We start from the raw sequence: 14,496 nt of genomic DNA, 5'->3' as shown, positions 1-14,496 counted from the left end.
ATGTGTCCTGATAGAGGTTTCTGCTGTGGGTGTGTGTGTGTGTGTGTGTTTGTGTGGCTGCATGCATGTTCTTCATGTGCTGTGTTTGTGGATGAGTGCCCATTACTTTCCCTCTAATTAAAACACTAACTAGCAAGAAATATGGAGTTCTTTGGTAAACAGTCACAAAAGTGCACATATGTACCGTATGTGTCACACATGACTGCCAGCCGGGGTCAACCTGAAGCTGATGGTCAACTCTTCAACACTGGGAATATTAATAGTGTTTTTGCCCCCACCACATTCTCTCCCTTTGATTGTTTTCTTTTTGCCGCCTTCTGTGACATCAGCAGTATCGGACCCCGTCAATTTTTGAGATGTGACCAGTTGTCCCTGAAACTTGCTGCTGATGGGAGTGAGGGCCGTTGGGCCATAGTCGTTGAGACTTGATGGCTTGGAGTGTTTGGGAATGGGCACAACGGAGGTGGACTTAAAGCAGCTTGGAGCGACTGGCCAGGGACAGGTTGAATTAAAGCTGCAAGCAGCGATGAACGGGCCCTCGCGCGTGCAATTTGCACCAATTAAGGTCAAGGACTCAAAACTACGTCAAACCGTATTGTGGGGCTTGAGGCACCAAGTTTTCTAGGGGGCGCTGTTGAGCCATCTTCCCACGCCCATTAATGCAAACCATGAAATATAACATTTTTCGCCAGGCCTGGCTTGCGTGCAAAATTTGGTGACTTTTGGTACAAACAAAAAGAACAGATACAATAGGGCCTTCGCACTGTAACTCTAGCTCAAGAATTCAGGCAAAGGAGCACGAGACAATGCATCTGCCATGACATTGTCCGTCCCTTTAATATGTCTGTTCTGGAACTTTGTCTGCTTTATCCGGCTTGTCCGGTTCAATCTTCTCCACGATTATGGGGTCCTCTTCTCCGTTGTCCTCGGCCTCTTCGTAGTCCCGCATGGCCCCGCGGCTGATGATGGGCATCCTCTTCTTCAACAAACAAGTCCGGCACACAAACGTCCGGGGCACACAACCAACGTCCGGGGGACTCAACCAACGTCCGGGGGACTCAACCAACGTCCGGGGGACTCAACCAACGTCCGGGACACCAAAGTCCGGACAAACAAGTGCGGATAAACAAGTCCAGATACGGCCCTGTTGTAAACTGGACCATGATGGCAGTTGCGTGGTTCCAGCTTCTAGAAAGTTCTGTGAGGAGCAGCAGTGACAGTCCAACAGTCTGGAGCCGGAGACAGAGGAACAGATAACGAGCACATTGATCACAACCCTGAATTCACAACTACGACCAGTCCACCAAACAACTTTACACGCAACAGGTGCAGCAAGCCAGTGGAATTATCTGTGCGCACCGAGCAATCACATCCCCCAGCTGGGTTTGGAGCTTCCCCGCTATTTTTCAAAACAAAGGGAAAAGGTTAACCCAAAAGTAATGAAACAAAAGGAGATGGAGATCCCAGCCAAAAAGAACAAAAGAGGGGTCAGCACAGGGCCAGCCACGCAATGGGCCGTCGGACCACGCACTTTCCCCACTAAATAAGAAAACCCAGGTAAACCTATAACCAAACAAAACCGATAACAGGACTACCGGCAATCTCCAACTCAAACTAAAATAAGAAAACCCTTCCCATGTTACGAGGATGCGCACAAGAAACACCTGCCGTCTGGACACCTTTTACGAGCATAACTGTTACGGCCCCTAACAGGCTCAATAAAGAGGTCGAACATAATTACCAGAAGTCAAGTAGTTGCGTTTATAAAAATGAGTTTATTCCTAAACAAACAAAAATGAACTCCAAACCACAAAACAACAATTCCTAACAAATGATGATGAGCCAGCAAAAGAAACAAAGGAAGGGAAAGAGACACAGACCAACCCACAAAGGGCCGTCAGATCTGGGCTCTTCCCTCTACCCTAACCAAGTAAACAACCAACTAAACCTATCAGAAACAAAACCGGAAAAAAACATGACAACTGGACCCATCAGAATTAAAGTAGAAATTATAATAAACACAGGCTGCTGCTGCTGCCGGATGGTGGCAGAGAGAGTGAACCAGGCTCCAACCTCCTCATTTTAAAGCCTCCCCCCAATCAGCCTGAAAGAAACAAACAGATCGTTAACATCATTTATGACCAGCAGGGGGGGAGGATGTAACAATAACCAATGACTGGTCCTATGACTAGAGCTCTCCCCTAACGAGCCCAAAGTAACAAAACAAACAAACAAACAAACTTATGCAAACAAAAACCATGCACAACACCTCGACACAATCTTCCAACTTATCACATTCAGACAGCCAAAATGCACTGTGTCCTTTCCCTCCGACACAACACACACTCAATACGAGCAAACAAATGTTTTCTGCCAAACCAAACAAAGTAACAACCCGACAGCAGTGTGTCACCAGCGAACCCAAAGCAACTTTAAGCACCAAATCACAAACCTGAACTGCAGGCCACAAAACAAACATGTAACTTAACAGATGTCCAAAAGCTACCAAAATACAACTAAACTTTAACAGTTCCAACTAAATTACGCAGCATAACCAGGAACAAAACCGACGAGCCCCCATTTTGTCATACCGGGTACTCACCAACGGACGAGCCCCCATTTTGTCATAACCTGGCCCGTAGGCCATGACAAAAATGGAAAACAACACAGTGCAACTAAAAATATGCTATTTATTTTAAAGAAAAACACTGCAAATGCAAAACAAACCAACTTGTGAGGTGTGGAGGTCAGCATCAGTAGTGTCAGTGTGTGTGAATGTGGAAAATGTGTGATGCGTGTTGTTAAGAAAAATAGAGTCAACCAAACAAATGAATGGGGCTGGCAGGGAAGAGAGAGACACATTGAAGGCAGGGAGGTTTTATAGCCTGGAACACTGGGCCCAGGTGCTCCAAATCAGCCCAATCAGCTCAGCTCACTCCAGACTCCTCAAAACAAAACAGAGAGAAAGTCAGGCATGCCCACAATTAAACAGGGTCGTCACAATCCTGCTCAGTGCAGCTTCAGCATCAGCGGGAGAGAGAGTGAGGGTTAGTCATCAGTTGTTTGTGGTGCTTTTGATGTGGACTCCTGGTTGTCTCTTTTACAAGGAGCATAGAATTTGTTTGAAGATGGGTAAAGATGTTGATGGGTTTGTAGTCTGTAATGGTCTGGATGCCTGGCCACATACGTCGGGGGTTTGAGTTAGGGAAGTGTTCCTCAGCCTTTCCTTTGAAGCAGAGCTTTGCCTTTTTGATGTCTCTCCTCCGGTCAGCCCTGGCCGTGGTGTAGCATGAACATCTCCCCATCTGAAGGCTGCGTTGCGTTACGTCCCTATTCATCCAAGGTTTTTCGGTTTGGGTACAACGATATAATCAACATACACGATGAAAACGTTGATTATGTTTCTTATCTGAATAGTCCCCCCTTTAACAATGAAGAAATCTTTGTCTTTTTCTAAATCTGTTAACGTCCTATACCTGGGTCCTGCACAGCTTAAAACACCCCATGACAATTTGGTCAGGATGGATCCAATAGAGACTTTAAAGAGGTGAGGTTAAACAGAGATCTGGATTTGAGGGTGATCTAAGGCCAATATCTGATTTAGAAATAACAATTCATGCATATCTTTAGTATATGGAAATTCTTGGTACAGTATCAAGGACTGAAAGGGGGGATAGGGCCTATCTGTCAGCTGATGGCATCTCCACCATCTACCATTTCAAACTGGGTCTGACCAACAGGTTGCATCAGGGCCAGTTTGTTCAATGGGATTACAGTATCTCTTTGCTGCCAAGATCTTTGTTAAAGATCATTAGCAGTATGCTCAGGCCAGCATAATGGCTCTTCCAGTCCCTTGACCAGTCCATTGGTCCAATCTGCAGCTCCCAAGTCTGCTCTCAGACTGTTTGGCTCTTATACTCCTGCATGCAAATGATCAGTCACATTGTGTTCAAAAGAGTGTTGAAATCATTCAAAAGTGTTCAAAAGTGAGGGATGTACTGCTGATCGCAAAAAAACTTTTTTTTTTTTTTTTTAAATGCTCTGAGCTTGAATGGGGAAAAAAGGATGCCTGTCCATTTTAGTTGTTTTATTAATCCTTGGAAACAAAGATGAATAGATTGTTTTTCAGAAGAAATGTGGGAAACAACTTTAATTAATTTCTTAAGCTCCTTTGCTAAGCCTGTATCAAGGTGGATTAATTTAATCAGCCACTCGACTGTTTTGCATTTATTTTATTTATTAATTTTAGTTTTTTGTTTGTTTTTAATGCTCCCTTTGCAGTGGAGCTACAGATTTGAGTACATAGATTTTTGTCAAAAAGCCAAATTGATGAAAGGTACAAAAAGTCACGCTCTTAACCTTTTTTTCCCCACACAGCATACATGTTGAGATGCAGACAGATAAAATAAAGAAAAGAGAGTAAGATACAAAATATAAAGTAGAAAGGAAAAGTTAAATGAGGATGCATCTCGGCTTAGTTTTTCCATCCATAGAGAGATAGTTTATTCACCTCTTCGTGTGTGTGTGTGTGTGTGTGTGTGTGTGTGTGTGTGTGTGTGTGTGTGTGTGTGTGTGTGTGTGTGTGTGTGTGTGTGTGTGTGTGTGTGTGTGTGTGTGTGTGTGTGTGTGTGTGTGTGTGTCAGCTGAAGGGCTGTTGGATCATAGGCTGCTTGTGACATTTGATGTAACTCTGCGTGACAGTGACTGAGTCTCTTGCTGATGAAGCAGGAGGAGGAACAAAAACAAAAAAGGCTTGTGTACACAAACAGTTAAACACGTTTGGCTACCTGGTTTTATCTGTTTATTTTTTAAACTATTTTTAGAATCCGATGCAATAGATATTTATCCTCTGAGTTTAAAAGCATAAAATCACCTCAGTAAAAGCTGAACAATCCAATAAATTCAACATTTGATAATTTGCCAAATCAAAGTGCTTCTGCTGGACAGTCATGCTCTGTCCTTCCTAAATGCTGGATCAAATGGAAAGAGTTTTTTTTGTTCATCGGAAAAATCTCCGACTAGATAGGAAGAAAAAAATCAGTGAAGGGATTTGAGAAATGCACAAACAACAGGAGACCTAAGAACATAATCTCCTGGGGGAAAATATCATAATTTATCCTATTAATACAAAAAAAAATCATCAAAATATACGAGTGGAAATATCCTATATTTTTGTTTTCAGCAAATCCATTGGCAAAGTAAACAACAGTTTAAGTTTGGATATGACACTGGGACATTGAGTTAATTTGTCCCTACAGACCAGACTAATCATCCTAAGTAGTTCAGACAGCAGACTTTCGGCATATTTTGACCCGAGTATAAAAAAAAAAAAACACAAGTTCAAGCGATAGCTGCTGGATAGGATGTCTAATATTTAACTGCATTCTCTGCTTCAAAACCAGCAGTGGTGAGAAGAAATTATGGTTTCATTTTGGAGGACAAGAGAATATTTTGCTTTTTGTTGCTTTTTAAACACAGTAATGCTCAATTTCTTTCAGTATTTAAAGACATTTAATCAATCATATGCCTCTGACTTGCAGGAGAGTGTGACAGACTGTATTTTGTTCTATTTTTATATCACAGAAAGACACCAAGGCCTTAAAAATTTCTCTTCATTTGTCATTTTGGCTCAAAATGGGTCTGAATGTGCAGAGATGGATCTTACTTTCATAACGTGCAGGACGCTTGTTTTGAATGTTTCTCATGGCAGCTGAGGTAATTCTTCATCCCCACTCTCCTGGAATCATCATGAGCTTCCTCTGCGTGTCTTAAGTCTTTATTGTCCAATAAGCAATAGAGGGACATCATTTTATATGCAACAAGAGAAGTGTGTTTCAACGAGAGTGCAGTTTAGTGTGAGTACTTTCTGCATGTGCGTGTGCGTGTGTGTGCGTGTGTGTGTGTGTGTGACAGCACTAACTTTTAATTGTGTTTAATGTGTTGTGATATAAATTCTTAACCACCGAGAGAGAAATAAAAGCACTCATTTATCACTGTTTCCTCCTACCCCATTCATACGCTGAAGCATGCGTTCAGGCTCGTGTGTGCGTCTGTAGATTCCACTGTGTGCGAGCATTTGGCGTTCAATACATCAAAATGGTTCAACAGAATTTAGAATAATTTAAAAGGCAGAAGGTTTAATGAATTTGTCCGCTCCCTGACACACGGCAGCTCTGATTGATGATGCTTTGCTCCGTAACCCTTCTAATCGCTACGGCTACAGTCGCTCACTGTTACTCCACTTGGAGGATGGCCGGACGGCCGGACAGACGGACATCTCTCCGTTGCCTCGCCCACCCCTCATGAATATCCTCCTTCCCTTGCCTTCATTTGAAATAAAACGAGCATCTGCGACTTGATTGGTTGATTACTTATTTGCTTTAAGGAGATTCAATGGATGTAACTAATATGTTTATTAGTATTTCTTGATTGAAAAAAAAAAGCTCCTGTGTTTTTGTTTTTTTTTAAAGAAACTAACGTGGCCGAGTCGCATTTCTTACTTTAATTACTGTGATTCTGTTTCTTCTGCTGGTTTTGTGTTCTGAAAATAAAGAACGTAGGTTACTGTTTGATTTAGTTTTGCTGACCGAGGCGTTCCCACGTGTTCATGTTGCGCTTTTACTGGATATTCTTTTTTCCAGCATCAGTTGTAAGTTATTTGAACTATTACAGAATATTCCAGTTTAGGGAAGTGTATATCTGTGGATGTTGGTGGTGTATTTGTGTTTTTAGAAGTATTTCTTTCAATATTTTCAAGAAAATAATGCAAAACAGTATTTCCAAATATTCCCCGCTTCAGTTCACAACTCTATGCAGCCTAGTAGATCTTCAGTCTAGTTTTGATTTCCAATGGTTTCCAGCTTGCATTTGTGCTGTCGAAAACAGATGAACAAATCCCTGGACTTGGATTTGTTGACTTTGAATATTGTATGAATATTTGTATCTAGTAGAAAAGTGAAGCCAAACAGAAGCTGATTTATATGAAAATCATTACTTTTAAAGTAAAAAAATTTAAAAAAAAAGTTCAAGTTAAATTAAAAGAAAAGTTTTCTTTATCAGTCAGAGGTTACATTACAAAAAAATAATTTCTAAGGAAGTAAATGCCTTGTTTTTAGAAAATTAGGAGACTAATTTAGACTATTTTGCTAGTTTTACGAATTCTAGCCGAGAACATTTTTCCTACCACCTTGGCAGAGCTATTTTCTAGATTTAAGAATGTAAGGCTTGTTTCTACACGGGCTGTTTTTGCAGTGTGGTGTCTTTTCCTTTCGACATGAGCCAGATAGGTCCCTTAAAAATTATTTTCTGAATGTTGCTACGAAAAGGAGCTTCTACACATGGAAAGAAGCTGTGAGGTTGAATTTTACCTTTGTCCATTCTCAGCCTCCATCCTCTCATTCCTCTCCTCCTCTCCTGTGCCTTTTAGCACCAAGCCTCTTTCAAGAAACACTTCCTTTCTCTTCATCCTTCTTCATCTCGCTCTAAGCTCTCCCTCTTCATCCCTCCTTGGTCTCGCTCCCTTTCATACCCCCTACGGTGTTGACCATGTGTGAATGGCACCGAATGTTGGCTTGGAGGCTACGCGTAGACTAGTCACACACAGTTTCACAGGCGTGCGCATCAGGGACACCAGTGGATATGTGTGTGTGTGTGTGTGCGTGTGTGTGTTTAGGAGGATGAGGATGAGTCACTCTCTACATGACACACTGCATGCCTGCAGGAGACCGCATCCCAGTCAATACAACACAAATACGCACCTGCACACACTTGCACACAACGAGATACTCTGGAAAAACTCTGGATGCAATTAGGTTTTTACTTTTATTTGTTTTTGTGCTCCTATTGTGTGTGGATGTGTATTTTTATCCTTAATCTTGTAACTCTGTGTATCTGTCATGTCTCTACGTGTGCCAGTCTCACTGAGGCTCTATAAAGCTAAGAAAGTACTAGAAATAAAGAACTAAATTAAATGAGAGGGAAAAAAACTGGATAAAAACAACACACATAGAGAGTGAAGGGGACATTGTATACATGCCCATGACCTCTCTGTGTGATAACTGGACATAGATGACATTTATGCCCGCTTGGGTTCTGAACTTCAGATGATTTCTGCAAATTAAGATCCAGCTAACTTTTTTGACAAACTAGCTTTGCCCTCTAAACTAAGACTCCTGAGATTAGCTCACCGAATATGGGCTACGGGCGCACAAGTCCAAACAGTAATTGGTATTGGGTAATGGCGGTACAGTCTTTGGATGGTTCATTGGTGTCTTCAGTTAGGTTCATACGTGCTGTTTTACTTTAAATCAAAACTACTCCATGCCCACAGTGTTTTAACCCCATGCTGAAAAAGAATCGCACCACAGCATCATAATTGCTGTTATTTATGCTGCTTTAAAGGGTCCAGTGTTTTAATTATCCTCTGGCAATTCTCACATGCTATTGCTTGAGGAATCAGGGAAGTATGAGCTGCAAGCTGAGTCTTCAAAGTTGAACGGAGTGTGCAGATGTTCCGAAAAATTATGGATATCCAACTTAAGGTTAATTGAAAAAAAAAATTAAATCAAAGAAAACATTTGAAGAAGAAGCAGCAGGGGCAGGAACATGTCGAGCTGGTCAGTATACATATTGATTAGTGGTGCACCTTCAAACCGGAATCATATTCATCACTGTGAGAAATAAAAATAAAACTTCAGGAGGAGAATCATTTGAGAAAATGCCCTGCGGTGGTGGCCAGTTAGTTTAGCACATGTGTCTGGAGAACAGGCAGCAGATTTTGTTGCAGGGTGGTAAAAGACTTCCTTTCGTGTGTGAGTGGCTGTTTTTGCTTCTTGGGATGCTTTTTTCTGTGAGGATGTTTTAATGTGCTTTCAACAATTGATATATACGGTATGTTATGCCATATGTCATAGTTTTTCCAGGCGTGGCTTAAAGCATCCATCACAAGTTGCTTCTTAAGTAATTAGTTTGAAGCATCTTTGGGGAAGATATGCATCCCATTACACTGTGTGTGTAAGGCAAAGCGAGGCATATTTATTTCTATAGCACAATTCAACAACAAGGTGATCCCAAGTGCCTTACAAAGACATTAAAACATAAATAAAGAGCATGATTTAACATTTTAAGAAAAAAAGAAAGAAATAAGAACAATATATTCAAATCAGATCACATCAGTAGTTAGTGTAGTAGTGCCTCATATGATTAAGTTTTGAAAAGTAACAGTGCATAATATATAGAGCATTACTCAAAGGCAGCTGTGAACAGGTGAGTCTTCAACCTGGACTTAAATACACTGAGTGTTTCAGCTGATCTGAGGCTTTCTGGGAGTTTATTCCAGACATGTGGAGCATAGAAGCTGAATGCAGCTTCTCATCGTTTGGTTCTGACTCTGGGAGCTGATAAAAAACTGGATCCAGATGACCTGAGGGGTCTGGAGGTTCATACTGGGTGAGAAGGTCACAGATGTATTCTGGTCCGGGACCATTCAGAGATTTGTAAACCACCATCAGAACTTTAAGGTCTATCCTGGCAGCCAGTGTAAAGACCTCAGAGCTGGACTGATGTGGTCACTTTTTTGGTTTTATTGAGGACTCGTGCAGCAGTTTTCTGCATGCATTTGTCTAACTGACTTTTTAGGTAAACCTGTAAAAATGCTGTTACAATAATCAAGCTACTAAAGATGAATGCATGGACTAGTTTTTCCAGGTCCCGCTGAGACATTAGATTTTTAACCTTGATACATTTTTAAGGTGGTAGTAGGCTGACTTTGTTATTGCCTTAATCTGTTTTTCCAACTTTATGTCTGATTCCATTACTACACCTCCAAAGACAATTTCTTCAGCTTTTGTTGTTGTTTAGCTGGAGTAAGTTGTGGCACATCCAGTCATTAGTCTCCTCAATGGATTTACCAAGAGCCTGCACAGGGCTCTGTCTCCTGGTGACATTGTTATATATATCTGCGTGTCATCTGCATAGCAATGGTAGTTTAGTTTATTGTTCTTCATAATCTGTGCCAGTGGGAGTATGTAGATGTTAAACAGAAGAGGTCCCAGGATGGAACCTTGTGGAACTCCACATGTAATTCTTGCCTGGCCCTGGTCAGATGTAAAGTTACCTATTGACACAAATTACTTCCTGTTCTCTAAGTATGTTTTCCTTTGTACCTATATTATTTTACTCTCTTGCTTTTCAAATATAGCCAGGCTAAAATAACTGGTCTGACATGTTCAGTCTTGGTCTCAATCAAGCTGCATCTCAGTTTGGTTTCTGAGAACATTTCTAGGGAGGATTTGTAGGACCATTGGGTGCCCAACTCCGACATCCACACCAGCAGATGCAGGCACAAGAGAGTCTGCATGATGAAAGACTGGATCCAACCTGCACTTGAGCTATTTGTCCCCCTACCCCTAGGCAGGACGCTGTTCAGCATCTGAAACTGAAACCAAACTGAGGAACAGTTTAATCTTGGATAATTTCAGAGTGAAGAACTCTTGCACGAAGCTATGCTAAGCTTTGATCAATGGGATATTTTGTTGTTATTTTTTAAAACATAGATACCACCTCAATATGCTGCTTATTTATTTCCTTTGTTTTATAGTACTTTATAGTTATTTCTTATTTTGTCAAAATAAGCCACAGTAGTATTTGGGGCTAGGGAGCCAAATGTATTTCTGTCTTACATAGAACCTTTCTGTTGTGAGTGTTCTCTTCTCATGGCAGAGACCCACAGGAGGGCTCCCAGCCTTTGCCTCTAGGCCTTTCACATGAAAATGTTCATTTGGCAAATTAACTACCATTGAGTATTGTACTGCAGGCTGATTCTGCCCGTATTAATGTCATAATATCTCTCTAGATTGAAAGCATTATTGTCCCTGAACTGATCAAGACCAGTTTAGGCTCATATCATGTCAGTGTTGAAAACGGAAAATAAGAATATGGTAAATCATGTAAAAACGCTTGGTGTGCTTATATGATGTACAATGTTGAACGAAACATGAAACTTAGTTCACACCCGGATGCTGACTTTTATGTATAAAACACCCTAAAACACTTGAGTCCATGTGCAAGACAAAAACTCCTGCATACATTTTTCAAGGATAGTGGAGCAGAGAAGGATGTACAGTAACTGTGTGGATCTTTTATATTATCCACTTTGGCACAGTGATTGATTTATGAAGATGGCCTCTTTATTCTGCCTCCACTCCCCAGCTGTGCATTCACAGTGATGCCAGAAAGGTGCAACATTACCTCCTAAAGATGCTCCCTTTCTTCTACTTTGTGTTCCCCAGTTGGCAACAAACCTCTAATGTCTCTGATTACTGACTGCTTTATTCATTACCACGCGATATGAGAAATACGCTGAAAAAAAATGCAAGTAAAAAATGACATTTCTTCGTGGTTGTTCCCTAGGGACACCACAGCTGTGCTGGCCTCGGCCTCTTTCTCGCCCGGACGTCTTCAGCTAGTGGATGCGAGGCATGGCAGCAGAGTTCGCTGAGTGGATGGCATCTTGCATCTGTGGATGTTTTCAAGTAAACGAGTGGAAAAGTCTGAGCCGATCTGTTTTTCTCCTCTGCAGGAACTTTCAGGGGTGTATGTAAGAAGATTGATCATTTCCCAGAGGACGCCGACTATGAAGCAGATGCTGCTGAATACCTCCTCCGTAAGTCTTCCAAATGAGTCTCACATTTACTGACCTATAATACTGTTTAATCACTGGTACAAACACGATGAACCAGTTTGAGCACATTTAATTTTCCCAAAGTAACAGCCATAATTCAAGGGAACATTCTGGATTTAAATCCACCCATGGTTTGTTATTGGATAGTAAGGAATGTAAACCTTTGTTAAGGACCAAAAAGCTGCAAATCGAAGCAGTTTTGAGTCTAAAACTGAGTATGTGTTTTTCAGCAAAGTGGCAATTAATGTTGGCACTTTGGGCAGTCAGTCTATGCCAAAATTAATGTCCCTACTTAAGCCTCTGGCAAGACTCAAAACTTCCGCAATTGTGAGGATAGAATCCATACACACAAACCAGAGTAACTTAACTTTGTACAGATATAGACATTTCAACCCTTCTATTAAAGAAAAAAAAAACAGCAATGGTCACTGAACTGACCCGAAACTGACAAAATGATGATAAATATACATTTACGGAAAGTTTACTGATGAAAATCAGACATTGCTTTAAATTGTGGCTTTTTTAGGTTAAAAGAAGAAACTAATGAAACTGGCCTTCACAAATTAGCTGGCAACCTTACAAAAGATTGACAATAATTTGACTGTATTATGTGTTAAACTAAAGTGTGTCCTGTAATTAGTGTCACAAGTGTCTTTTTCATCTTGTAGTCAGTCAGTTTGACTATTTAAAGGGGTAAAAGTCGTCACCACTATTTAGTATCATGGTGTACATCACATTGAACGTGAACCAGAGAAGAGTTGTCTGAGGAGATCAGAAAGAAAGTTATAGATATGCCAACCTTGCTGTTTATATGAATAATGACCAGAGCCCAGAACAACTTCCCAAGAGATTCAAGGTGAACTCCAAGGTCAAGGTTCACCAGTGTCGGATCACAGCATCCATCACTGTTTGAACTAAAGTGGACGACTAAGGAGGACTCCACTACCGAAAGTAAATCATAAAAAAGCCTGAATGGAATATATCAAAAATGATATTGAAAAGCCACAAAGTTTCTGGGAGGATGCCTTTTGGACAAATGAGACAAAATTTGAGTTTTTTGGCAAGTCACATCAGATTGATGTTCACAGGTGCAAAAATGAAGCCTTCAAAGAAAAGAAGACTGTGTCTGAGGTTAAAACACGGAGGAGGCTCGGTTATGTTCTGGGGCAGGGTGCTGCACAAGTGTCAGAATGCTTGGTCTCAGTTGCAAGTCATGTGTTCTCCAACATAAGACATAAAATCTGAAACATGCAGTCTGGAGAAGAAACGCTTCCACCCTGAGACAGCTGGAGAAGTTTACTCATGAGAAGTGGACCAAAATACCTGACTGCAGGTGTAGAAGTCTAACTGGGAGTTACAGAAATTGTTCGATTGCAGTGCCTGCAAATAAGCTTGTGCAAAATCCACAGTTTTACATAGAGAGTACCAACTAATTTGTCAAACAGTTTGATTGTTTAAATAATTCAATATCAGAATTGCTGAATAATTATTTATTATTACGTGTGTGAGTTTTTTAAGTGACCATTGTGGGTTGTGCTCTCTTAAATAGAAGGGTACCAACAAATATATTTCTATGTTAAGCGGTCCGGTACGGTATTTTGTGTGTTTCCATTATAAAATGGTCTCATTAAACCGAACCAAACCATTTTTGTGCTCCCATTGTTTTGTAGGTCCATATAAAAATGGCACTGTACGGTAACAGCAGAGCTACTAGCGTCGCACGAAACTAGCACGAGTGTTTGTAAACACTCTTCATCCCCCCAAAACCTTCTGCAGACCAAAAACGAGCTGCTGGATGACCTCCATTGTTGCTGTTGTTAGCGTCTCTATGATAGCTTTGCTTTTTGTTGTCGTTGCACTATTATGACACCACGTTAGGCATTTGGTCTACAGCCCTCTTGGGACGGTCTGGCTTGCAGTGGAAACGCTCACCTGAATTGACTGGACCATTCTAAACCGTACCGAACCGAACCGCTCAGTAGAAACGAGCCTTAAGTGTTCAGAAAGTGTATAAAAAGGACAGTTTGTTCAGGCATCATATTAGAGGTTGACTACCAAATTTCATGCAAACTATTGTCAGTAGATGCTAAATGGGAATAGTTCATGGCTTTCTACTACCGCAGGTTTGACTGATCTCTTCAGCACTACATCATCTTTGGAAGGAATGTTGTTCCATCCCTCACATAGACCTGGAGACCCTTCGAGTCTGTCCTGGCTGCACAAGCTGGACAAGCACAGTGATAACACCAACAATGTATCTGTGCACATCAAACGCATAATGGGACAGAAGTAAAAGGACAGTGCAACACGGACGGCGAGAGAGGACTTTGTAAAGGAAAATAGATGGGTGCCGTCTCCGTTTTTCCTCTCACTGTAAACCGAGTTAAAAAAAATGGATGCAGGGACAGAAAAAAAAAGCAGCAAAAGAAAGATAAAATGGATTCAGCCTGTGCCTCTTTTATGTTGCTTCGCTGAGCACATATCGACATCCCCCCCGAGGCAGCCAGTTAGGCCGCGGGATTGTGGGCTGGCGAGCCAATGAGGAGCAGGGACCTAGTGACCGGCATTTCATACAGCCCAGGGGTGTGGGCCACGGAGGCGGGGCTTGTACGCTTACTGACTCCAATGGACTGTTGTGGCGAAAATGACTGTGACACAGGAAAACAAAAACATGATGAAAACAGATCCACAATCAATCACAGAGTTGATTGTCATGCGAATTATTGCAGATGTGCTTGTCTGTGGTTGATTTGTGCATGAAAGACTCTCTGCAAATACCCTTCCATGTGTTATCACATCATGTATGTATATGAAGC

At 41.3% G+C, this 14,496-nt stretch overlaps 1 protein-coding gene across 1 annotated transcript in view; it reads left to right on the top strand.

Moving 5' to 3' along the window:
* The window catches only part of cacng3b (calcium channel, voltage-dependent, gamma subunit 3b), a 42,656-nt gene that overhangs the window by 15,029 nt on the left and 13,131 nt on the right, over positions 1-14,496 (top strand). Inside the window, exon 3 of the mRNA XM_061712355.1 lies at positions 11,579-11,662. Coding sequence (XP_061568339.1) covers positions 11,579-11,662 — 84 coding nt within the window. The remainder of the gene's footprint in view (positions 1-11,578; positions 11,663-14,496) is intronic.

The sequence above is a fragment of the Cololabis saira genome, chromosome 21 (genome assembly GCF_033807715.1).
Source record: "Cololabis saira isolate AMF1-May2022 chromosome 21, fColSai1.1, whole genome shotgun sequence".
Lineage (NCBI taxonomy): Eukaryota > Metazoa > Chordata > Actinopteri > Beloniformes > Belonidae > Cololabis > Cololabis saira.
This window is presented reverse-complemented; position numbering and strand designations above follow the sequence as displayed.